Below are 22455 nucleotides of genomic sequence, written 5' to 3' on the forward strand. Positions count from 1 at the left end.
CCTTGTTCAACCTCATCTCCTGACAAGTACTCTTTACTCGTATCGTGGTATGTGGTCTCTTATGAACTTATTCATATGCTTGCAAGACATTAGACGACATTCCACCGAGAGGGCCCAGAGTATATCTATCCGTCATCGGGATGGACAAATCCCACTGTTGATCCATATGCCTCAACTCATACTTTCCATATACTTAATCCCACCTTTATAACCACCCATTTACGCAGTGGCGTTTGGTGTAATCAAAGTACCTTTCCGGTATAAGTGATTTACATGATCTCATGGTCATAAGGACTAGGTAACTATGTATCGAAAGCTTATAGCAAATAACGTAATGACGAGATCTTATGCTACGCTTAATCGGGTGTGTCCATTACATCATTCATACAATGATATAACCTTGTTATTAATAACATCCAATGTTCATGATTATGAAACTAATCATCTATTAATCAACAAGCTAGTTAAGAGGCATACTAGGGACTTCTTTGTTTGTCTACATATCACACATGCACTAATGTTTCGGTTAATACAATTATAGCATGATATATAAACATTTATCATAAACATAAAGATATATAATAATAACCACTTTATTATTGCCTCTAGGGCATATCTCCTTCATCTCCATACCTTGTTCAACCTCGTCTCCGACAAGTACTCTTTACTCGTACCATGGCATATCATCTCTTGTGAACCATTCACATGCTTGCAAGCTAATCGGGCGACATTCCACCGAGAGGGCCCATAGTATATCTATCCGTCATCGGGATGGACAAATCCCACTCTTGATCCATATGCCTCAACTCATACTTTCCGAATACTTAATCCCACCTTTATAACCACTCATTTACGCAGTGGCGTTTGATGTAATCAAAGTACCCTTCCGGTATAAGTGATTTACATGATCTCATGGTCGAAGGACTTGGTAACTATGTATCGAAAGCGAATAGCAAACAGAACTTAATGACGTGATCTTATGCTATGCTTATTTGGGTGTGTATCCATTATATCATTCACCTAATGACATAACCTTGTTATTAATAACATCCAATGTTCATGATTACGAAACCATGATCATCTATTAATCAACAAGCTAGTTATACAAGAGACTTATTAGGGACTCCTTGTTGTTTACATAACACACATGTATCAATATTTCGGTTAATACAATTATAGCATGGTATGCAAATATTTATCATAAACACAAAGATATATTATAATAACTATTTTATTATTGCCTCTTGGGCATATCTCCAACATGGGCATAGGACCTTCCCTAAGACCTCGTTTGGTGTTACGTTTTGAGAAGTGTTTGGGCTGGTTTGGAGTGTTTTTTCAGGCTCGATCAAAACATCCGAAAACACCTTAAAACACGTTTGAGCTATTCGGTAGGCCGGTTTTGGCCCGCGACGCGGGCGATGAGAGGATGACGCCGGCGCCACCGGCGCCGCTGCTCCAAGACGACGCTGTTGCTGACGCTCCAACCCCCCCCCCCCCCCCCGCTTCAGGTAACGAACCATCTCCTCGACAGAGAAGATATCTTGTAGCAGAGGATCGATCGGGTCCCGATCGATGTGGGGTTGGTTAGTCGCGTCCCCGCACTAGATCTGGCAGGTGGAGCTTCTCTGCTAAAAATATTGGATTTTTTATTTGTGATACAAGTCAAACTATCAACAAAGATTATCTTTTTATCCATTTATGTTGAATACACTAGCAAACTAGTGTTCCAAACAAGTGTTTGAACAATTTTTTTTTTGGTAAAAAGGGTTTTGTAGTGTTCCAAACAAGTGTTTGAACATTCCTCAAAACACACAAAACCACTAGCACCAAAGGAGGATGCACACAGCGCAGTCTAACACTGGCTGGGCAAATCCCTTTACCCAGAAGGTGGGCCGGCCCATGTACCCTCTTTGTAAGTGACGGTCGGCCCGGCCCACCTCCTCCTCGTCGGAGTTTCCAAAGCCCCCTCGCCTTGCTTTCTCCGCCCTCGGCTCGCCTCCGTCGCCGCTTATACCCAAGCGAACCAAACCCCGCTCTCCTCGCCCCCGTCTCCAGCCTCGAGCTCACCAATGGCGGCACCCCCGGCTCCCCTCTCGCTCTCCGCCTCCGCCCTGTCCGCGCGCCTGCGCCTCGCCGCGCCGGCTCCGCGCGCGGCCGCCGCGCGGCGGCGCGGGCCGATGGTGGTCCGCGCCAAGATCCGGGAGATCTTCATGCCGGCGCTCAGCTCCACCATGACGGAGGGCAAGATCGTGTCCTGGACCGCCGCGGAGGGCGACCGCGTCAACAAGGGCGACGCCGTCGTCGTCGTCGAGTCCGACAAGGCCGACATGGACGTCGAGACCTTCTACGACGGCATCGTCGCCGTCGTCCTCGTCCCCGCGGGGGAGTCCGCGCCCGTCGGCGCCCCCATCGCGCTGCTCGCCGAGTCCGACGAGGACGTCGCGCTCGCCCTCGCCCAGGCCCAGGCGCTCTCCAGCGGACAGCCATCCTCTCCTCCTTCCGATGCGGCCGCTCCCCCCGCCCCGCCTCCGCCGGCGGAGGCTCCGGTGGCTGCTCCTGCTCCAGTTTCCACTGGCACCAAGGGAATCGCCACACCGCAGGCTAAGAAGCTGGCAAAGCAGCACAGGGTGGACCTTGCCAAGGTGACCGGCACCGGGCAGTTCGGCCGAATTACGCCGGCAGATGTTGAGGCGGCCGCTGGCATCCAGCCCAAGACAAAGGTTGCTTGTACTCCTGCTGCTGCACCTGTGGCAGCTCCGTCCGCGAAGGCTGTGCCGCAGGCGGCCGTGCTTCCCCTGGTCCCTGGTGCCACCGTGGTTCCGTTCACTGCAATGCAGGCTGCAGTGAGCAAGAACATGGTGGAGAGCCTGTCTGTGCCCACATTCCGTGTCGGGTACCCCGTTTTAACCGATAAGCTCGACGCGCTGTATGAGAAGGTGCTACATCTGGGGTCTTTGTGCAGTGCTCAAATGCTCGTGACACTCTTCCCTTCATTTTTATTAATGGTTGGATTAATTTGTTTTACCAGGTCAAGCCAAAGGGAGTGACCATGACTGTATTGCTTGCCAAGGCCGCGGCTATGGCCCTTGCGCAGTACCCTGTGGTCTACGCTAGCTGCAGGGACGGGTCGAGCTTCACTTACAACAGTTCCATCAACATTGCCGTGGCTGTCGCCATTGACGGCGGGCTCATTACACCCGTCCTGGAGCAAGCTGATAAGGTACAAGCTACCTTTGGTGATAAATGTGGTTTCATTTAGCTATTGCAGCATGCTAGGTTACTAAATAGCTTAGGAAATTCCGCAATGCAGCTGGATATATATCTACTCTCACAAAAGTGGAAGGAGCTAGTCAAGAAGGCACGCGCAAAACAGCTCCAACCAAATGAGTACAACTCTGGTATGCAAATTATTGCACTGCATAAGATGTTAGATCATCAATTCAAACTTACGATGATTATTGGAAACTATAGTTACCTAAATATTTATTTTGTGGTTTGCAGGTACATTTACACTGTCCAACTTGGGTATGTTTGGTGTAGATAGATTTGATGCAATTCTTCCACCTGGCCAGGTGAAGTTCCATTTCAATAATATACTTACTGTCTAGTCCTTCCTGAGTGTTCGTAGTGGCACCTTCTCTTTACTCAGTTCTAAGAATTTGGATGTGAATGAATGCAGGGAGCTATAATGGCTGTTGGAGCCTCAAAACCCACAGTGGTGGCTGACAAAGACGGTTTCTTTAGTGTCAAGAACAAAATGCTGGTAAGTTGTCTTTCACATTCGCCTTCTTTTGTAAAAAAACTTCACACATATAACTTGTGTGAGTTGACATGGTTAACTTGTCATTGTTTGTCCAAGTGCCTAACTGCATAGTCTTGTCAATATGTTACATGCAAATGAAATCTATGTATGCCAGTTGGATGTGAGCACAAACATGATTGTATGTAAGACCTTCTGTTTTTGCCACTGAATTCCCCCCTGACGGCAGACTTAGATCACACATGTCAGTGAGATAGCCAGATAAACTACCAGCAGAAACAAGATGAAAGCAGTGTTTAGTGGTAAAATTGTCACTGGCACATAATAGTTTCAGTCAAGTTCATTAAATATGAATATTGCTACATATTTGATTTGAATAAACATTTTAGTCAACATAGTTTTGATCATACACTCTTCAGATTCATTATTCATCAGCCATAGAACATTTATATGGTTGTGTTAAACTATGTTCACAAGGCCGTGTACTAGGCCATATACTAGTACTTGGTACCTGATACATTAGCGGGAATCTAATTATAAGTCCGAGTACAATGCCGTTTACCCTGTATAATCTGCTGTAGGGTGAGAGAACTGTTGACTACCTGTTACCTAGTTTCAATTTGGTTTTACATTTGATGTGGGCCAATATACTAGTACTAGGTACCTGATACTGGCCTGAGATTATGATGAATATCTTTGTGCAAACATTACAATCCACACGTAGAACTTGAGACCGCAATACTTAGGTCTTCAATGTTCATTTGGTTTTTGTGTGAGCCTTTATGCAGAAAATAGTACCTGGAGTTACCATCCCATATAATTGAGTTGGTTGGTCCAACTTCTTTCAGGTCAATGTCACAGCTGATCACAGAATTGTTTATGGTGCTGATTTGGCAGCCTTCCTGCAAACTTTTGCAAAGATTATTGAGGATCCTGAGAGCTTAACTTTGTAAGATTTTCTTGTAAGTGGTATATGTGCCGATCAGTCATTAGTTTATTAAAAATTGGAAGTCTGTCGATGTGTTCAATTTTTTGTATCTTTGAGCACTCAAGGAGTATTGCTTTTGAGCTGTTTGTACTGTATTTACTTCAGAACATGGATACCAGTGAAGAGGGGTTACTCTGTTAATGTTATGGAAGTTTTGGAAAGCAATAAGTTATAATAGTTTCCTAACTATCATGTTGCCTTAGTTCTTTATATTTTTAGTCTCCTTGCTATGTTTTTACCCCTGTTTTTTTATTTAAAAATTGAATACAGTCCTGAATTTTGTTAGAAAAATAACTTGAATAAGCAAGGTCCAGAAGTATCTCATTGCCTTTTTCGGAATTCTAGCAATAACTCCTACAATCCAATTTGTGATGACATGTAATTCGGTCCGTACCATTTTAAAAGTGTGATGGCATGCCGGCTTTTCACTTGGTCCATTGTATTAGTAATTCAGTCATAAAATCTTATATGTTCTCAAGTATCTATAAGGAATTTTAGAACTTCTAAGCCATTAGCATCAAGTTATGAACATATTCAACAAAATGGAAAAGCCCAGCCATACAAATCAAAGAATACATGCTGATATCACCCTTACACACATGCACAAACTGTCAGTTAATGCCAACTGATCTCCATGGTAACATCACTATACAAATACTTGCATACAAAACAGTCAATTTGTTATTGGTCAGCTGATTAATCTGAATGTCAAATTATTCACCTCAGTGGAAGTACTAGGTTGAGAGGTTGATTTTGTTTTTTGCCCCTCATCTCACGGCACACCCTATGCAGCAAACCAAGAAAATCTTTTATGATGACAAATATGTGGAGCAGGTTGGGCTCATCCTTGCCAACCTCACCGTGATAATACTCTGTTAGCTCCCCAACATGGTGCAAGACTTGAGCTTTGCCAACTTCAAGCTCTTGCATAGTGTTTTCTGCATAATTTAGGAAGGTTGTCATGTATTGCAGGAATTCCTTGTTCCTGTCATTTCTGGGCAGGTCCTTCTCAATGAGATCTCTTAGTTGAGCCAGTCCACGTGATAGGTTTGAAATTGACTTCATCATAGTATCCAAGTCTATGCTTGCGACCTTTTTGACATTGCCTAGCTCGTTACTTAGCTCAGAGACGAATTCTGTACCTGTTTTGCAATATTCTTCCCGTTCTGCTAGTGTGGCGTGGCAAGACCTGGGGGTTTCACCGAGCTTCTCTGCAGCCTTTGATCCTTTGGAACGGGCCAACTCTTGAAGTACAAAATGCAGAAGGGTTGTCTTTCCATCAGCCCCACGTACATCTGCCAATTTCAGCAACGCGTCCAATCTGAAAGCATTTGCACCACCTCTTAGTGTTCCAATATTCATCCTGTTCCCTGTCTTGAGTACTGCTTCAAGTAGTCTTAATAACAGCTTGCTTGACCTGAGTTCAGTGCAAGCTCCCTAGTAGACAGAATAGATATAAGTTAAGAAGAACAGCCCATATCTCAACAGGTTACTGAAATGGTCTACACTTACTTGAATCATTGCAAAGGACATTTTGATATGAACCACCTCATCATCAAAAGTTTCCTTGTAGAGCATAACCTCCATTCTTTGGAATGCCAATGGTATAGCTAGTAGTAACTTGACAAATTTCTCTGCTGGATCTAGCATGTCGATATCGTCATCATAGACCAGTAGTTTTTCCTCTTCTTCCTTGGTAGGTTTCATCTTGACAAGCGCCTCCAGTTGTTGTACGGATAATCCCGTGCCTGAGATAGACCACACAAAAGGGTCGGTTTATCCTTAACTTGATAAATGCAACTCAGATATCATAAAGCTTACCTTGTGCTATAGCATTGTGAACTTGTTCCGTGGTCGCATTTAAGGTCTTCAATAAGATGGTAGTATTCTGAAGTCGGTGATGTTCAATGACATGTTTAGTGGTAGGTAAAGTCCTGCTGGTGGCGTCTTCATCTTTCACTAAGCCTTGAAAGTTGTATGCAAACAAAGACTTGATCATCTGCTCATCAAATCTGCATAACATTTCCTATTATAAAAAGATAGTAGTAACATATACAATGTTAGTGTAGTACTGAGGGAGGATTCTTCTATTGTCTTACTCGAATTCAAAGGAATTTGATCTTATATCATTCCACACCATGGAGCGGTTTGGGGCTGCTCTTACTTTGTCCCAGTGCAAAGGTTTCAACTTTGGAAGAGGGGACCCGTCTTTACCAACATGTATCTGAAGTGGTAACGCGGGTGGTAGTGGTGGCTGTCCAGAGTTCTTCCAGGCCAGACTTGGGGGAGATCTTTTCGGCGGCGGAGGTGGTGGTGGTGATATCGGTACAGTCATTACACTAGGCATTTGATGTTTTGCTCCCTCAGTTGAACTTGCTGTGGATTCCTTAGTGTTTGACATGGTGGATGCTATGGTTGTTCTGGAGGCAGACGCATCCATGTGATAGAAAGAGGCATCCTTGTGATAGGAAGGCGAATTGGTTTCTGGTGGATTACAGAACTTGGAATTTGCCTGCGCTTCTTTTGGAGCCTCATGACGCTCTGTCAACCCAGAAACATCATTTGTTTTTACTATCACTTGACTGTTTACTTCAGTTTTTTCTGCGTCTAATTCTTCTGAAGGGGACTGAGAAGTGCCATGCACACTGAAGTGATTGGAAGCGGTAGGTAGTGGACTCTTTGGAGGCAAGTGAGATTTATAATCTGGTGAAAACGATCGATATGAACAATTAGATGGTGAATTATCTGTATGTGGAGACGATGGAAATGGACTGGTCATAGTTTTATCGCGGATATGCAGCGGTAACTCGGTGATGGAACCAGTTGATGAAGGGGAACAAGGTATGGAATGGAAAGACTCGGCTTCATCAGACTGCGGGGAGTTCTGAATTCTCACAGTATGATCACTTGTGATTAATTCTATGCTCTTTGAGGAGGTGCTGATAATGGATAGGCTCTTGGACTCAGAAGATTGTTTAAGGATCGGATAGTTCTCGTGGCATTGTACGACAGAACTTAGGTAGAGTGGATCTGGGCTTGGGTGAGAACTGACCTTTCTGGTGGCAGAAGGTGACCTCTGGGCTCTTGAACCATGGCAAAACAGTTTGAACGGCTTTGAGCACCCCTTCCGTAACTTCCTTGATCTTCTGAGCAACATTGCTGCTATGGCGACTCCAAGAGCAAGCAGGCATGCCCCAACCACTGCCAGAGCAACAATGGCGGCTTTGGGGGGCCTGGTATGGTGGCGGCCGTCTCCCAATCTGCGCACTGAACTTCTAGCTGGGGCAATGTGGCTGTGATGACGGGCAGAAGGCATTCTCTTTCGTTGCGGATGGAAATGAGGGGCAGGAGCCGACGATGATCTCGCTTCATGGGTTGGAGCCGGTGATGGCGCTGGAGCTGCAGAGCTTTGCCGATGCCCTCGGTGCCGTGCTCGATGATGATGCAAACCAATCAGCATCCTGAACCTGGGGAGGAAACCAAAACGGTCGACGATGTCATGGGTCGTGGCCGTGCTGCCATCGATCCAAGTCTCGTCGTGGCCTGCTAGACGGAGAGCCCCCTCAAGGACCTCGAAGTTGAACAGCAGGAACACGGCGGAGACGGAGAGGAGGAGCAGGATGCACCTCGTCGCCATGCCCATCTTCTCGCTCAGCTAGCCTTAGGAGAAGAAGCAGCGGTCCTGGCGCAAGTACTGAACTCTCGCTTGTGGCGTGACAAAAAGGAGGAACAGGAGGGGGTTAAGGCTCATAAAATGGCGTGTGCGCGCGGCCACATTTGCTGTCTTGCCCGTAGTCCAGGCAACAACCGTGCTAGTGTCTCTCCTCCAGTCCTTCTGCATCTAACTCTGCAGCCTTTAATGCCACTCCAAGGGAACCCGGACCCTGGCTGCTGTCAAGACCCTGCAGTAACTAACGGCTACTGCTTTTTCTTGCTTCTCGTCATGTGCCAACGCTGCACTGATGTTTCTTGCTTATACACCAGCCATTTCTGACAGCAGCTGGTGGCAAGAGCTACTAGCAGCTAGGAATACTTGCATTCTTGCCAATGTACTGTCTAGATCACCATGCAGCCCCATTTTTTCTTTCACATTTTTTGTTACTCGGCAGCGACATGATTGGTGACTCGCATCGGTGATCAGAAAGGGACTAGTTCAGGTTTGCAAAAGTTAGCTTCCTACTGAATCTGGCTTCTCAGCTTCGTTTAAAAGTGATTTGCTGTTTCCTAGTACATCCGACGGTGTATTACATCACTGGGTTTTGTCCTTGTTTAGCCTTTAAAAAGTTAGACGTGAGATCGGGTTGTTGGTGGAATCCACTATGACACGTGGAGCGGCATGTTCATCGATGCATTACATGCCACAAAGCTTAAGTCTAAAACCATTTCGCTTGGTCCCTTACTATACACCATTGCCTATTCAACATGTACGTTGATAAGAAGTTAGTATGGACAATGGACTTCTTTTTAGGATTACCTACTAGAACAAAAACGTGCAAAGACTATATTTGTTGTGGTAGATCACTTTTCTAAAATAGCACACTTCATACCTTACCATAAGAGAGATAAGGCTTCCCACTTTGCTGCATTGTTTTTTTTAGGTAGATCGTTCAACTTTGCAACTTTGCGGACTGCCATGGACCATTGGATCGGATCGGAAGTAGCTACTTTTGGAAGACCTTATGTGGAAAGTTGGGCCTTAAGCGCATCTCCAACCGTGAGACCCAAATCGGCGCGTCCGTTTGGATGGGCGCGCAGACAGTGGCTAGCGTCCGTTCGGCCGTTTGGGTCGCGCGCTGCACCCAACGCGAGATATGGGTCGCGGCCAAAGTATTTGGCACTTGGCCTTTAAAATCAATATAAGACATATAAAATCATAAGAAAAATATAAATAAGTTTAAATTAGCTAGATTTATTACATAAAATTATTGTCCACCTATTAAATGACAAAGTAATTATTTAAATAAAAAGTAAAATGATACAAATGGCTTAGGCATTGTTTTCTTCGGGATTTTCATCATTGTTGTTGTTTGCAATATTGTTGCCAACATGCACCCACATGTGGTCAACCAAATCAGCTTGGAGCTGGTTGTGAACCGTTTGGTCCTGAATTTCGTGCACATGGAGGATATCCTGGAATGAAGCCGGACCACCTTGAGGAGCAACCAACTCTTCATGGCCTTTCCAATCATTATCAAACAGTGAATCATCCCGCTCTACCTCAACAGTCGTCACCTCCCACATGGTTTGCACACTTCATGCTCTAGCAGGGTGCCCACCGATAGCCCAATGAGCTTGGAGGATACCAAACGCCCGCTCGACATCTTTTCGGGCTACCTCTTGCTCTTTGGCAAAAGCTTGCCTCCTGCTCTTTGGCAAAAGCTTGCCTCCTGCTCTGAATTGGGACGATGGATTGTCTTCAAGAGCGTAGCCCAAGGTGGATAGATACCATCAACAAGGTAGTACCCTTTGTTGTAGTGGTGGCCGTTGATCTCAAAATCCACGTCAGGGACTGTCCCTGCGCAAGCCTACCAAACACCATAGAGCGCTGTATCACATTGATGTCATTGTGTGAGCCCATTCCGAAGAGTGAGTGCCAAATACATGTGTCATGTGAAGCAACAGTTTCAAGAATCATTGTGCACCCCTCAGAATGGCCCTTGTACGACCTGCCAAGCATCCCAGGAAACCTCTGGAAGGGTTGATTGATAACAGACGGGATTGTGTCCTCTACAGTAGGTTGGCACAGAAATTCTTCACCAAACACAGCGATCAATGCTCTGCAGAATCTGTACGTCGCTTCCAAGCAGCTGGACTCGCTCATCCGGACATACTCATATAAGTAGTCACCGGCAACACCATATGCTTGTGATGAGTAACTTCATTTTATCGTGAGAGACATTAATTGGTACCATAACAGATTTGTGGTAGTTAACCTTGAGCCCGTCTTGAAGCAGTGGAACTCTCAAGAATATTTTTTACTACACCAATCTGAATTTCACACGCTGGTAAGACCAAAATTGTGTCGTCTGGGTACTGAATTACCTGGTAGTTTGGCAGGAGACAATGAGTATAGACACTTGGATCAGATGATCATGAAGAGCTTTGTTAACGACTGATTGAAGAAGATCTGCAGCCAAAACAAAAAATAAGTGGGGATAACGGGTCGCCTTGTCTAACTCCTCTCTTACAGAAAATTTGTTTATCCGGTACACCATTGAGCATCACTCAAGAAGTCCCAGACGTGGAAATTAAATCCATCTAATATTACCATTTTGGACCAAAACCCTTCATTTTCAGGATTTCGTTGATTGTGTTGTGTTCAATTATATCAAAGGTCTTCTCAAAATCCAATGTTAGCACAACTTCCTTCTTTGAGTGTTGACATTGATAAAGATATTCAAATGCCAAGCTACACTATCATGAATGTACTTACTCTTTTAAAACCCATATTGATTGGTACGATTAATCTTCAGTATTATCTTTTGATGTCTACTGGCCAGAAGTTTTGTGATAATCTTGATTCCGCATTTAAGCAAGGAGATTGGCTTGAAAGCATTTGCACTTCTTGGATTATCTATCTTTGGAATGAGAGGGGTGTAAGGGGAGTTGATGCTCTGAAAATCGTTGTTTCTTAGCAGCACGTGTGTACTGCGCTAATATCAACTAACCGTGCATATTTTGTTTCAACGGAACTAGTTGTGCAACTCCGCGTACAGCCGTACAGGACTGCGGCTTCTCATTTGCATAATGTCATCTCTCGTAATAATAAAAGAACTCGGTTGCAACATTAGCCTATCATCATATCCATGTATAATTATATACAGTACCTATGAAGCTGACTATTGCTATGCTGTAGACGTCAATGTTCACGCTTTGCATTGTTCGTCTGCTCGTTTCTTCAGTGGTTCATCTTCAGCAGCTTCAGATAGCATGGGACTGGCAGATAGCTCCTGCTCGTTCTCTTGAGCCCTCAGGGGCCCGAGGGGGCGGCGTCGACCTCCTTGAGCTCGAGTATCTCAACGCGGCGGTTGGTCCTCCTGCGGAGCTTGATCGCCACGTCCTGCGGCACGAAGGCGCCGGAGACGCTCACCTTCTGCTGCTTCCGCTCGATCAGGTGACTCTCGATATCTTGTCAGTAAACAGTTCACACACACACAAGTTAGGACCCATCACTGTTAAAACCGAAGAAATGACTGAGGGTTAAAGGTTTTCGGGTTTTTTGTTTTGTTTTTACCATGCATCTCGAGAAGAGCTCTCCGGATCTTCTGGTAACACCCGCTGCAGTCGATGTTCATCCGCATCGTCATGCAGTAGAACTGCGAAATCGCATCACAGGACACACTTGCCATCAGTTACTCCTACTAACGTACTAGTATATCTTTGGAGCAAAGCCCATGACCGTGGACCATCGCCCTGTCCTCACCTTGTCGCTCATGAGTCTCCCCTCCCCTGGACAGCCGCGGCGGCGATGGCGGGCTTCCGCCTCGTTGGAGAAGAAAGTGGAATGTGTTGCACGGCGTAAAGAACAAACAAAGGGGGGTGTGAAAAGGAAAGAACCTTGCGATCGAGGGGGGGTATATATGGTGGCATGGAGCTGGGGCTGGGGTTAAGAGGATCCAGACGGTTGTTGTATTGCTTGGCATTTTGCTTTCTTCGGGGGTTGTTCGTTTCGTCGTGGACGGAAACGGACGGGCACCCAGCTGTGTCCTTGTCTTGCTGGTGATTGGAATCAGATCCTGGTCCAGCGACGCACGCAGGGCTGGCTTGCACGGATTAGTTGTCCATTTCCTTCCTACTACCTAGAGATGTGGTTGCCTTTCCTGGTGCTGAATCCTCGTTATCTGCCCTCGTCCACATGAGATGGGATAGTGGACACGGAAAGATCAGGCGCCCGGAATCTTGAAAATGCAATACGGCGAGCACTAGGGCTTGGTCTAAATCCATGATATTGATCCGGGTGGATGGCATACAGCCCAAACCGTACACAATTGGTGGCACGTCTTTGTGCTTAAAAGAGGACAATCAAGAAAGGATATATAGCTTTCCTTGCCATGCTCGTCTCATGGGAAGTTTGAAAAGAAAGAAATGCGCATGTTTTTTCTAAATCCACTCGTCAACAGCAGCAATGATGATTGCAGGATTAGAGGACATAGTGAATATGTGGTCGATTGTCGGAGACAAAGCGTTGTGTAATGTAATGACGCAAGATTAGGGTTTATTTTTGGGTCATGGCTTTGCCTTGATTTTGGATTCTAAACCTCCTTTATCGATGAAAATGAGTCTTTTGCCTTGTTTCAAAATAATGAATAAATTTGAATCCAAAATCAACGAACCTCACGATGCAAAGCTGCAATTTGTTCTTCTGCTGATGTTTGTCCGTTTGACAGAACTCTAGCTCCTGATGGTATATCTATCTGTGGTACCCAACCTGAAGAAGCATGACAATTTTGTTCACGAGGCATTGTGAGTCTGTGCTTCAAGAAAATGGCAATGGAACCTACAAACGACCAGTTGATTTTCAGTGATTGCTACTTTTAGAGGAGCTTCATCGCAAAAAAAAAGCAGATAAGCACTTGTTTTAGTGCTCTGCCAACACAACTTCAGTCAGTGTAAACACTGGAATAACATCGAATGATTTGTAGACAGAAACCGTGCATACAAGTTAGAGTTTGTTTCCATGTGTAAGTTTCCAACCAAGCTAGCCACTTTATAAAACAACTACATCAGCTTCACTTTGTTCTGGCCATCTCTGGTGTAATATCCTGCACAGCAGTAGCTATTTCAGAGAAACCTTTATTTCCTGCTACTAAGCTCAATGAGAAAAGGAGCGATAACTTGCATTCCAGACCACAGATAAGAGAGAAGGATACACAAAAAATACAAGTCAAGGTGGTGCTTGGGGTAGAAACTCTCCTTGCTGAAGAGAAGACCTAGCAAGCACAATCATACAAGGCGGTGTCCACTTGAGATGATACTTGGAGAAGCTGAAACTCCCTGTGTTAGGTATTCAAAAGCATCCTTTCACATTAGAAACTTAGCTAGACTAAGGGACACACTCAGTAAGTTTTTCTCTGATAACATATAAACACAAAACATGGTGGACCCAAATTGATGCGCCACTACCAACTCAATGACAACCGACAACCGCAGCAGCTCTTACTTCACCTGGAAAAGAAGTCGTCAATAGAAAATTAGTAACCTGATACAGATACATGCACAACACAGTATATGAACAAGACGTGCGTACAAACTAATGATCAACTCCGAAACATTAAGAAGAGATCTGTCACCACATCTACTGGAATATTTTTGACACTGATCTGTTGAGGTGCACAGCTGATTGTTGTGATTAATGTTGGCAATAAGCAAATGATCTATATTGCAGTCTGCTTATCGATTCTCAAACAACTAGGGAGAACTCTAGGGACCACCAGACAGGCACACAGGTAATTTTAACATCGACACTATATTCAACATCTGTTCTGGATATCATTTACGATCCAGGAAGTAGTCATTTTGCCTTGGCATCACCATCATTTTAATTGTTCTGTGCTATTCACATGTGTGAATCCCTATAGGCTATAGCCAAATGGACAGCAATTTGTGGGTCCAAGCTCCCACATTGGCAACTGGATATTTTCCATACAAAAAATAATAGAAGAGTCTAAAATTCACAAACTATATAAAGATGATCTTACAGCTGAACCATTCAGAACATTAGCCCATAAAACTAGGCAAGCATCCTATGTACAGCTCTATTAGATCCACCATTAATGGTTGTCCCTAGAAGCATATGGTTAGGAAATTAATAACAGTTAAGCATATGGTCAGGAAATTAATAACAGTGGATAAGAGAGCGCAACAATTAGTCAGTTACATAGATGAGCTGACAATAACTTGAGCAAAATAACTCATTTCTCATATATGTTTTATAAGCCTCCGATCCATATTAAGTGTCGCTGATTTAGTAAAAAATTGCTAATCAGCGACACTAAATATGGATTGGAGTGAGTAAATAACTTTGGATACTAATAATACTGAAAACAAATCTCAGATATGTTGTAACATGCAAAGCATATTCCTGAAAAGAGTATAGATAGCAAGCTCATAATGAATAATTTAGCAGATATTGTCTAGAACTTTTCTCATGTTAACTCGTGCCTCATCATGTCGAGCAGACAAAATTAAAACCTGCTCAAACTAATAAACTATAGCAAAAAACAATATAAATAGCAACCTCGTAATGAATACTTCAGCAGATAAAAGATACTGTCTACAACTTTTCTCATGTAAACTCATGTCGAGCAGATAAATTTAAAACATGCTCAAACTAATAAACTATAGCAAAAAAAAGTGTCCGGATATTAAGTTTGAAAGAAATAGAGCCTAGTTAGAGACATGAACTGCAATTTTTTTGTATGTGCTAAAAATGTACTAGTCACTTGCAGGCGTGTTCAATAACAAGTGACAAGAAACAGAATTTTTCAGAAAGTATGGATTTCAACAGAAGTTATTATGCGGTTAAGATTGATAACAAGATGAGATAAACACACTGGATAAAATTTATAACCAGCTTTAAGGTTCCAAGCATGCCAAGTGATTTACAATTTGAAATTTCATTGGTATCTAAAAAGAGTGAAGGCAGCTATCTGTAACAAAAATATATATTGAATATGGCTATAAGTTGGTCTACCTAGCAAAGGGGAAATTGGTAAGTTAAAGTTGTTAAGAATCACAATGAAGGTTGCTGAGCAATCATGTACAAAATATGAACAGAATAGGTTACTCCTACAATATAAGGACTAAGGATGAGACATTTTCACCTTGTGTATAGAAACTCGTAAAAGGATGACATTGAGTGATATACTTGGTTTCGTAAAGTTTCCTGGGCTGCATCGACTTAAGTTGAACCATGTAAACACTGTAGCCCACAAGCAAAAATACAACATCATTATCCTGATCATACCCCATCAGCCATTTCCACCCTGCATCAAGCTGAGAAGGGAGGCCGAGAATTGTATGCATTTCAATGGTCCTCCACGGCACCCATGTGGCAACACCGTGACCATTAATATTCCTCCGCCACATATGGAAGCAAGGAAAAGACAATACAACGAAGCCAAGGGCGCCATCCTCAGCCAGGATGATCGAATGGTTTTGACCGAGGATATTATTTGTAACAGGAGGCCCTGTGATCACAGCTAGGCTCTGTCCATCCAGATCAAACTCAACTATTCCATCTCTCCTCGACAACCAGTAAAGTGCATGACCAAGGAGGACCGCGGGATTATCGGCATCGCCACCAAGCTGATACGAAGCCTGTGTAGAAATGAGATTGCCCCACCAGCCAGTCTCCGAGGAGTAAACACGGACGGTGGGTCGATTGACGTCTCTGTACATGCTCATCAAGACCACCTTGAAGGGGCCGGAGTGGCAGCCGCCGTGAACGTGGCCCTGGCCGGCGGCGGTGCAGAGCACTGCCCCGTTGAAAAAGACCGTCTTGAACTCCGGCGGAACGGCCAGGCGGCGCTGCTCGCCGGTGACGGGGTCGCACACCACGACCTCCGTCCGCGACCTGTTCTTGACGAGGACGAGGCCGTGGCGGCAATTGAGCACGTCGTAATCGTCGGTGCTGCTGCAGCGTCCAAGGGAGAGACGCGCGGGAGGGACGCGGTCCGGAGGGTCAAGGATGGGGGTGAAGACGATCCTGGAGCCTCGTTTGTCGAAGAAGCCGAGGAGGGGCGACTTCCGGTGGCGGGCGCGGAAGCTGCAGAGGAACTTGGGGTCGGCGACGAGGCCCCGCCAGCGCCTGCAGACGGCGGAGGCGCGGGGCAGGGAGGACGGCTGAGGCGGGAGACGGATGAGGATCTCCCGGAGCATATCGTCGTCGAACGTCGGGGATTCAGGCGCCACGGACGACGTGCCGCCGCTGCGTGGGCGGCTCACTCCGGCGCCCTCCTCACTCGCCTGGATCTGGGGGTGGATGCACGGGCTGCGGCGGCAGGTCACGCCGGCTCCCTGCTCACTCAGCTGGATTTGGGGATGGAGGCTTGCGCTGCGGCGTGGCGGCATTCCGGCGCCCTCCTCCATCGGCTGGATTTGAGGCAACAAGGGAGTGGAGTGGCCGAGTGTGGTGCTGGTGTTGCCGCTTGCTCCCGACGACCGCATCTACAGCCAGAGTGGGGTTTCACTACTCGACTGGAGTATATCTTGGTTGGTTACTTCAAGCTGCCCTGTATTTATTTGGTTTTAATAAGAAATTTTAATTCGGTTCCTGCCTGAGTATATGCTCCTCATACCAGAAAAACATATTTCTAAGTGTCAAAAAAAATTTGACAAAAAATTATACATGCACATCTTCATAATATATATACAGTTGTCAAGTTTTGCGAAAAGGGATGTTTTTCGTAATCTACTGTATTAAAAAAAGAGAAAAATTTATCATGCGAAAAATCTCATCTTTAGAGATCTGATAAGTTGTGCACACATAGCACGTGCAAATTTTGTATTTTAATTTTAATATTTTAAAATATATCTAAGATGCATTCAAACAAAAGGAGCATACGCTCTATGAGCCAAAACACCACTCCCGTTTTAATAAGTTGATTAACCTTTTATTTTTACTAAACACTAACAAAATTATCGAACCGTAGACGTTTTTGGCAACGAAATTGGCACTAGTGAGTAGTGTTACATATGTGCTTTGTTTGAATAAGCTAGGTCTCAATACAGCTCGAACACATTACAGAAGCGCTTCTGTAGCAAAAGAAAATGAAATGGAAGTATTTTCATCTCATTTCTGTTATAGTATAACATCAATTGTTCGATAAGCCCAGCATCTATAACAATTATGAATAAATTTAGATCACTGCAATGCCAACAAAAAGGACTTTGGAAACTGCCAAACTGGGATTACAACTCAAGCCATATTTCCCCCCTACAAAATTAACTCCTACTGTATCCTACCAAGACTGTGGCTACAAAAGGAAAACCAAAACTCTATAAATTAGTTGTAAATACAACTGTATACTTGCCATGATGACACCAAAGAGACATGTCAGCGCGGATGAGCTTTCAAAATTTCTATGATCCAGATCCCAGGACAAAATAACACGGGGATGCAGCAAAACTCACATCTCGCCGAGGCTGTTGAAATCTGGAAGAGCAAGTCAGTCAGCTAGTGCTCTATCATCCTCCTGGAAATCACCAAGCTGGAAACTGGCAAACCGATGAAAATTGGCTCTCCATTGCTCTTGCAAACTTCTTCATCAGGCACTGAATTAATTCCACAGGGACTAGACTCCTCCATATCTCCCTGGCTGCTGCTACCGCTGCTAGTGCCTGACTGCCTTTTCGAGCTGCATCTTCTGCTCCGCTTTCTTGCCATCCACTTCAGGTTATCAAGCTTCAGATCATTCGTGAGATCGGCCAGAACACGCTTCTGACACCGAGAGATCTTGTTGCCCAAAGATTTCTCATCGCACCTCTCGCCAGATTCTGGTACTGTAGAAGGACTATCCTTTTGGCCGACTAGTTTGCTAAAGGCTCCATCTTCACATTCTGGAGTAGGAGGCAAGTGGCTCAAGATGTCTTTTCGTTCCTTCAAAGGAATCCATCTGTCACCGACCCACTCAAGTGATTGCCTCAAATCACATATACCAAAATAGGCTACCCGCTTTTCTCCTGTGGTAAACAACATACGAACTGAAGTTAGGGTCCACACTCCACAGTGAGTTCAAATATTCATACAGGGGTACTAGAACTTGATAATCACAACTAATAGTAGCAGCTTAATTGTAATTACCTGGAAAATAAACTTGAAGACGTCCATCATTTCCACACTGCAATACAATACCCTCCCACCAGCCACTATTCCACCATGCGTCAACAAGGGCACCAATATCAATGGAGCATGGGTCCTTGCTATCTTGCATCACATGGTGTGGCCGAACCATTGGTCTTCCAGAGATGCGAATACCCAACTGATCAGGATTAGCGATCCTTGTCAGTAAAACCCACTCCTGGACAACAGAATGAAATCAAAATTAATCTCAACAGTATGAAGGTGAAAAAGAAGTGACTGATTATGTACAGCTACACTAAATATACCTCCAGATTTCCTGTATCATCAGCATTCTGAAGATCTTGGTATCGCACCTTGATCTTATCTCTATGCCTCTTTAAGATTGAGCATCTAAACCAACAGCCCCTTATGCCACTGTCCTGTGACAGGATTTCAGCATGGCAACCAGGATTTAGCTGTTTTTGAAGGCTATGGTCCAAATCTACAGAATCCGAAAGGAACCCACCAGAAGGAAGACGCCTCTGTTGATAATTGTCATCATTGAACGCATCAGATTTCCTCTTCTGCGCTCCATCAGAACTAGGCCCCCCTTTAGTTACCTTAAATCGTACCTTTAAAGAAGAACCTGCATTAAACATGGCCTTAAGCAATTCCTGACTCCAATACCCTTGCAACTGCGTGATGTCAAAAGGTTTGACATCATCATTATTGATCTGACGGCGGCAAAGGTAAGGCTGCCAATAGCTGTGTTTCATGCCACTCTGGAACTTCTCGAAGTGCTGAGCGCTAAGGACTGCAGCCAATCCATCGATGCATTCAACATTGAGATCTTGAAGACCATGAGAAAAGAAAATCTCTCTGTCATCAACATTTGGGGGCAATTCAACACCAACCTCATCAACTTTGTCAAACCATCGTACAATGACCATATTGAGTGCATTTGAGTCCTCATACAGATCCTCCACATAGGCAATGAGTCGCTTCTTCTCTTCGCTCATGATGTAGACAAAATTATGCACCTATAAAGATAGACTTGTATCAACAGAGGTTTAAAACAAACAAAATTCAACTGCTAATAACAAAAATTAACATTCAGAATGCAAAGAAAACTAACAGCATAAGGACATAGGTTTTCTCCCTATAGTCTAGCTTAATTTCGTGAGTGATGAAATTATGATAACATTTTCTATTGTATTTTCAGGTCAGCCTCCACCTACAATGATAAACTTGTTTTCACTGTTCAGATGAATTTTGTTCAACCAAGCATTTAATCTCCATTACTTGATAACACACATGGTTTAGTGCAACATATTGACAAGCAAAAGTCTATGAAAAACATACCGAAATAGTAATTCCCCTACGGCAGAAGGATCTGTAGTGTTTCCATTTTTTTTGGCAGTGCCATGCAGGACCTAACCATGTTAAGTCTTTCGAGCTGTTCCCGACTAATGGAGTAGTAGAAACATCCTGAGTATACACATGGAGGAATATGGATTAGAAAATATGTATTAACACAGATATTAATTGATGGAGAAGAAAGGAAAGAGGTAGTGGAAATGACTCCTAACCATTGAGGCAGCAACATCAACAAAGTCAACACCAACGTCATCATACGAATTTCCATGGAACCTATTAGCCATTGAGTAAGTCCCATCATTACAACCTGCAACATATCATTCATGTTAAGAAGTACACCCAAAAGGTAAAATTGTAACAAGAACATGGAGAACAAGCTGAGATCCAAATGAAAGCAATACATCCAAGAAAACAAAAAAGGTGAAGCAAGCAAGATCTAGACAGAACATACACAGCAAAATACAAGGAGAAAGCACTCGACAAAGAAAATTAGGAACAAAACTTACTTTGGGGTAACTATTCGTTTAAGGTATACTACACTAAAACGGTAATTGTCATAAGGCATGTTCTTTCACGTCTTCATAATCTGTAGGTTATCAGCCGGTGGGTAATGTTTCCAGAAAAACTCATTGCTGGAACCAACTAGGATTTGTCCCGCAACTATCTGGTATATCGCAGATACCATACATTATTCATGGACCGACTCCACGGAGTCTAAGGGATACCATGAGGAGGAAAGATCAAAATAGCACCTGATTGAGTTTCGATTCGTGGTGCTGCTTCTTTTTTCTCTACATTTCCAAATGCAACCTTACACGATTGACCCAAAAAGGAAACCAGCAGCGGCTTCCAATGGCTAACACCTGTATTATTCTCCATAATCCTATGGAAAAGGAGAAGCCGTGAGTTTTGCATGTAACCAAACTTTATAAAATTTATGTATAGCGGCTTTTTTAGAATTAAGCGTAAACCAGCGCAGAAATAGCAAGAAACTCTGGAAAAAATATACGGCTAACCAAATAGAAGAATTCCAAAGCTAGTATGATAACGATAGTGTTCCTATAAGAGGTAAAAAGGCGCACACGGGGGAAGCTGAATCCAGCATGAAGGTCCAAAAGAGGTGCTTGCAGGACATGAAAGATAATACCAGACTAGACAAATCCGACAATTCATCATCCTATTCCAGATAGAACTATACGAGAATCAAGCGGAGCAAAGGCACTAACAAAAACGAAACAGAAGGCAGAGATTCTGTTTGTATAAAAATAGTAAGCCTTCTATTCTCGGATGACTAATGCGTATGGAAAAGAGGCGACAGCCAAAAACACGAGAAAAGTCGCATACTTTTCAACCTCAAATCAGGCTAAGTGGGCGTAACACGAACTACAACGTGGGGGGACATAAACCTGTAACCCTAGACACTGAAATAGAAAGAAGTGAACAACAGGTCGGCTCCATGCTGACGCATAAGCAGGGCATCCAGAGCTACAGACGAAATGACCGGTCGATAAAACAGACCGCTCCTAAAACAAGCGAGACAAGGCAATAAGAACTGCAGTTTTGAGGGAAAACCGTCTGGAACGGGAACCGACAGGCTACCTACGCATGACGAAATGGCATGAATCCACGGATAGGTGTAGCAGAGCAAAATAATACCAGATGTAACCGAAAAAACACGGGAAATGCCCATCGGAACCACCGACGGTGAAGCAAAGCAGAAACGTCAAGACGGAATTTTGTACCCCGAAATCCGATCAAATCAGCGCACGTACAGAAACCGCGATGGTACAGGCAGTTATCCCCGTCCAAATCGGTAGAAGAACACCGAAAAATCAGAAGATTGCTGAGGCACCGGACGAAATCCGCCTAAATCCACCGCCCAAAACACCCACGGAAACCACGCAGGCGCGCGAATCTTACCGGAAACGAGAGAGGAGAGCCAATCGACGACCTCCCGCCTGGACCGCCACTTCCTCGGGGCGCCCTCCGCCGCCGCGGCAGGGGACCGGGACGGCGATGGCGCGGCCGACCCGTCGCCCGCGGCGGCCAGCGAGCGCAGGAAACGGCCCTGCACCGCGTACGACATGTGGCGCGGGCTCCGCTCCCGCCCCACCACCGCCAGCTCCCTCTCCTCCCCGCCGCCGGCGCCGGGCTCGCCGCGGAGGTAGTAGTGCACCAGGCGCCGGCCCCGGTCGTTGGATACCACGACCTCCTCCCACTGCACCCACCTCCTCGCCGCCGCCGCGTCGTCCATGGCGGGGAAACCCTAACCCTAGATGAGGCTCTCGAGTCGTGTGGTGGGCGTCGCGTGTAGCCGGCCTCAGATCTGGTGGGAGAGGATAGAGGAGGGGCGAGGGAGAATGGATATGTGTATTCTTCTCTGAGGGCGTGGACGTAAATAACAAAACTGCTAGGGGCACTTCTGCGTAAGTTTTTTTAATGGAGGGAGAGGCGCTGCCGCCCGCACTGGATCTGGGTGTTTTGCGGAAAGGGGCTTTAATTTCTCTTAACTTAATATATTAGCCGTGCAATTTGAAAGTTAAA

The 22455-nt window shown here is 44.8% G+C and overlaps 6 protein-coding genes across 10 annotated transcripts; 1 reads left to right on the plus strand and 5 right to left on the minus strand.

Moving 5' to 3' along the window:
* Positions 1-1988: 1988 nt before the first annotated feature.
* LOC127301735 (dihydrolipoyllysine-residue acetyltransferase component 4 of pyruvate dehydrogenase complex, chloroplastic) lies at positions 1989-4937 on the plus strand. The gene is made up of 6 exons (XM_051331997.2): positions 1989-2939; positions 3032-3223; positions 3314-3401; positions 3505-3575; positions 3683-3766; positions 4612-4937. Exons 1-6 carry the CDS (start codon positions 2073-2075, stop codon positions 4714-4716), a joined length of 1407 nt encoding a protein of 468 aa, XP_051187957.1. The 5' UTR covers positions 1989-2072; the 3' UTR covers positions 4717-4937.
* Positions 4938-5234: 297 nt separating this feature from the next.
* On the minus strand, positions 5235-9439 carry LOC127301736 (formin-like protein 9). The gene is made up of 4 exons (XM_051331998.2): positions 6851-9439; positions 6573-6763; positions 6264-6499; positions 5235-6188 (listed from the first exon to the last, which is right to left on the minus strand). The coding sequence occupies exons 1-4, from the start codon at positions 8392-8394 to the stop codon at positions 5469-5471; spliced, it is 2691 nt and encodes an 896-aa protein (XP_051187958.1). The 5' UTR covers positions 8395-9439; the 3' UTR covers positions 5235-5468.
* Positions 9440-10081: 642 nt separating this feature from the next.
* LOC139833715 (uncharacterized) lies at positions 10082-10572 on the minus strand. The gene is made up of 2 exons (XM_071824059.1): positions 10353-10572; positions 10082-10266 (listed from the first exon to the last, which is right to left on the minus strand). The coding sequence occupies exons 1-2, from the start codon at positions 10570-10572 to the stop codon at positions 10082-10084; spliced, it is 405 nt and encodes a 134-aa protein (XP_071680160.1).
* An 853-nt stretch (positions 10573-11425) lies between these two features.
* LOC127301738 (heavy metal-associated isoprenylated plant protein 25) lies at positions 11426-13532 on the minus strand. 2 transcript variants are annotated; one of them, XM_051332001.2, is made up of 4 exons: positions 13411-13532; positions 13085-13248; positions 11986-12067; positions 11426-11879 (listed from the first exon to the last, which is right to left on the minus strand). In XM_051332001.2, the coding sequence occupies exons 2-4, from the start codon at positions 13211-13213 to the stop codon at positions 11722-11724; spliced, it is 369 nt and encodes a 122-aa protein (XP_051187961.1). In that variant the 5' UTR covers positions 13214-13248; positions 13411-13532; the 3' UTR covers positions 11426-11721. The 2 variants fall into 2 exon arrangements, with proteins under 2 accessions (XP_051187961.1, XP_071679205.1); XM_071823104.1 differs by lacking the exons at positions 13085-13248; positions 13411-13532 and adding an exon at positions 12175-12592 and having other exon boundaries at positions 11436-11879.
* A 35-nt stretch (positions 13533-13567) lies between these two features.
* Positions 13568-17001, minus strand: LOC127301737 (uncharacterized). Of its 2 annotated transcripts, none has more exons than XM_071823103.1 (2): positions 15575-17001; positions 13568-14534 (listed from the first exon to the last, which is right to left on the minus strand). In XM_071823103.1, the coding sequence occupies exons 1-2, from the start codon at positions 16917-16919 to the stop codon at positions 14482-14484; spliced, it is 1398 nt and encodes a 465-aa protein (XP_071679204.1). In that variant the 5' UTR covers positions 16920-17001; the 3' UTR covers positions 13568-14481. The 2 variants fall into 2 exon arrangements, with proteins under 2 accessions (XP_071679204.1, XP_051187960.1); XM_051332000.2 differs by having other exon boundaries at positions 13568-13916; positions 15575-17000.
* A 525-nt stretch (positions 17002-17526) lies between these two features.
* Positions 17527-22253, minus strand: LOC127301739 (uncharacterized). Of its 3 annotated transcripts, none has more exons than XM_051332004.2 (7): positions 21832-22253; positions 20124-20218; positions 19897-20022; positions 19167-19574; positions 18861-19076; positions 18556-18772; positions 17527-18434 (listed from the first exon to the last, which is right to left on the minus strand). In XM_051332004.2, the coding sequence occupies exons 1-7, from the start codon at positions 22163-22165 to the stop codon at positions 17929-17931; spliced, it is 1902 nt and encodes a 633-aa protein (XP_051187964.1). In that variant the 5' UTR covers positions 22166-22253; the 3' UTR covers positions 17527-17928. The 3 variants fall into 3 exon arrangements, with proteins under 3 accessions (XP_051187964.1, XP_051187965.1, XP_051187963.1); XM_051332005.2 differs by adding an exon at positions 20664-20794 and having other exon boundaries at positions 18861-19574; positions 21832-21964; XM_051332003.2 differs by having other exon boundaries at positions 18861-19574.
* Positions 22254-22455: the final 202 nt, after the last annotated feature.

Source organism: Lolium perenne, chromosome 7, assembly GCF_019359855.2.
Source record: "Lolium perenne isolate Kyuss_39 chromosome 7, Kyuss_2.0, whole genome shotgun sequence".
NCBI lineage: Eukaryota > Viridiplantae > Streptophyta > Magnoliopsida > Poales > Poaceae > Lolium > Lolium perenne.

What these genes read in the sequence shown, in the direction of transcription:
- LOC127301735 (XM_051331997.2), top strand. Translation starts at nt 2,073, where the DNA reads ATGGCGGCACCCCCGGCTCCCCTCTCGCTCTCCGCCTCCGCCCTGTCC. An exon ending in TCCTGGAGCAAGCTGATAAG is followed by an intron (nt 3,224 to 3,313) that starts GTACAAGCTACC and finishes TCCGCAATGCAG; the next exon opens with CTGGATATATATCTACTCTC. An exon ending in ACCAAATGAGTACAACTCTG is followed by an intron (nt 3,402 to 3,504) that starts GTATGCAAATTA and finishes TGTGGTTTGCAG; the next exon opens with GTACATTTACACTGTCCAAC.
- LOC127301738 (XM_051332001.2), bottom strand. Translation starts at nt 13,213, where the DNA reads ATGCCTCGTGAACAAAATTGTCATGCTTCTTCAGGTTGGGTACCACAG. An exon ending in TTGCAGCTTTGCATCGTGAG is followed by an intron (nt 12,068 to 13,084) that starts GTTCGTTGATTT and finishes GCGATTTCGCAG; the next exon opens with TTCTACTGCATGACGATGCG. An exon ending in AGCTCTTCTCGAGATGCATG is followed by an intron (nt 11,880 to 11,985) that starts GTAAAAACAAAA and finishes TTTACTGACAAG; the next exon opens with ATATCGAGAGTCACCTGATC.
- LOC127301739 (XM_051332003.2), bottom strand. Translation starts at nt 22,165, where the DNA reads ATGGACGACGCGGCGGCGGCGAGGAGGTGGGTGCAGTGGGAGGAGGTC. An exon ending in TTGATGTTGCTGCCTCAATG is followed by an intron (nt 20,023 to 20,123) that starts GTTAGGAGTCAT and finishes GTGTATACTCAG; the next exon opens with GATGTTTCTACTACTCCATT. An exon ending in ATGATACAGGAAATCTGGAG is followed by an intron (nt 18,773 to 18,860) that starts GTATATTTAGTG and finishes TCTGTTGTCCAG; the next exon opens with GAGTGGGTTTTACTGACAAG.
- LOC127301737 (XM_071823103.1), bottom strand. Translation starts at nt 16,919, where the DNA reads ATGCGGTCGTCGGGAGCAAGCGGCAACACCAGCACCACACTCGGCCAC. An exon ending in TACGAGTTTCTATACACAAG is followed by an intron (nt 14,535 to 15,574) that starts GTGAAAATGTCT and finishes ATATGCTTCTAG; the next exon opens with GGACAACCATTAATGGTGGA.
- LOC127301736 (XM_051331998.2), bottom strand. Translation starts at nt 8,394, where the DNA reads ATGGGCATGGCGACGAGGTGCATCCTGCTCCTCCTCTCCGTCTCCGCC. An exon ending in TCAAATTCCTTTGAATTCGA is followed by an intron (nt 6,764 to 6,850) that starts GTAAGACAATAG and finishes AATGTTATGCAG; the next exon opens with ATTTGATGAGCAGATGATCA. An exon ending in TGTCCTTTGCAATGATTCAA is followed by an intron (nt 6,189 to 6,263) that starts GTAAGTGTAGAC and finishes TCTGTCTACTAG; the next exon opens with GGAGCTTGCACTGAACTCAG.
- LOC139833715 (XM_071824059.1), bottom strand. Translation starts at nt 10,572, where the DNA reads ATGAGCGAGTCCAGCTGCTTGGAAGCGACGTACAGATTCTGCAGAGCA. An exon ending in TGTTGCTTCACATGACACAT is followed by an intron (nt 10,267 to 10,352) that starts GTATTTGGCACT and finishes AGGCTTGCGCAG; the next exon opens with GGACAGTCCCTGACGTGGAT.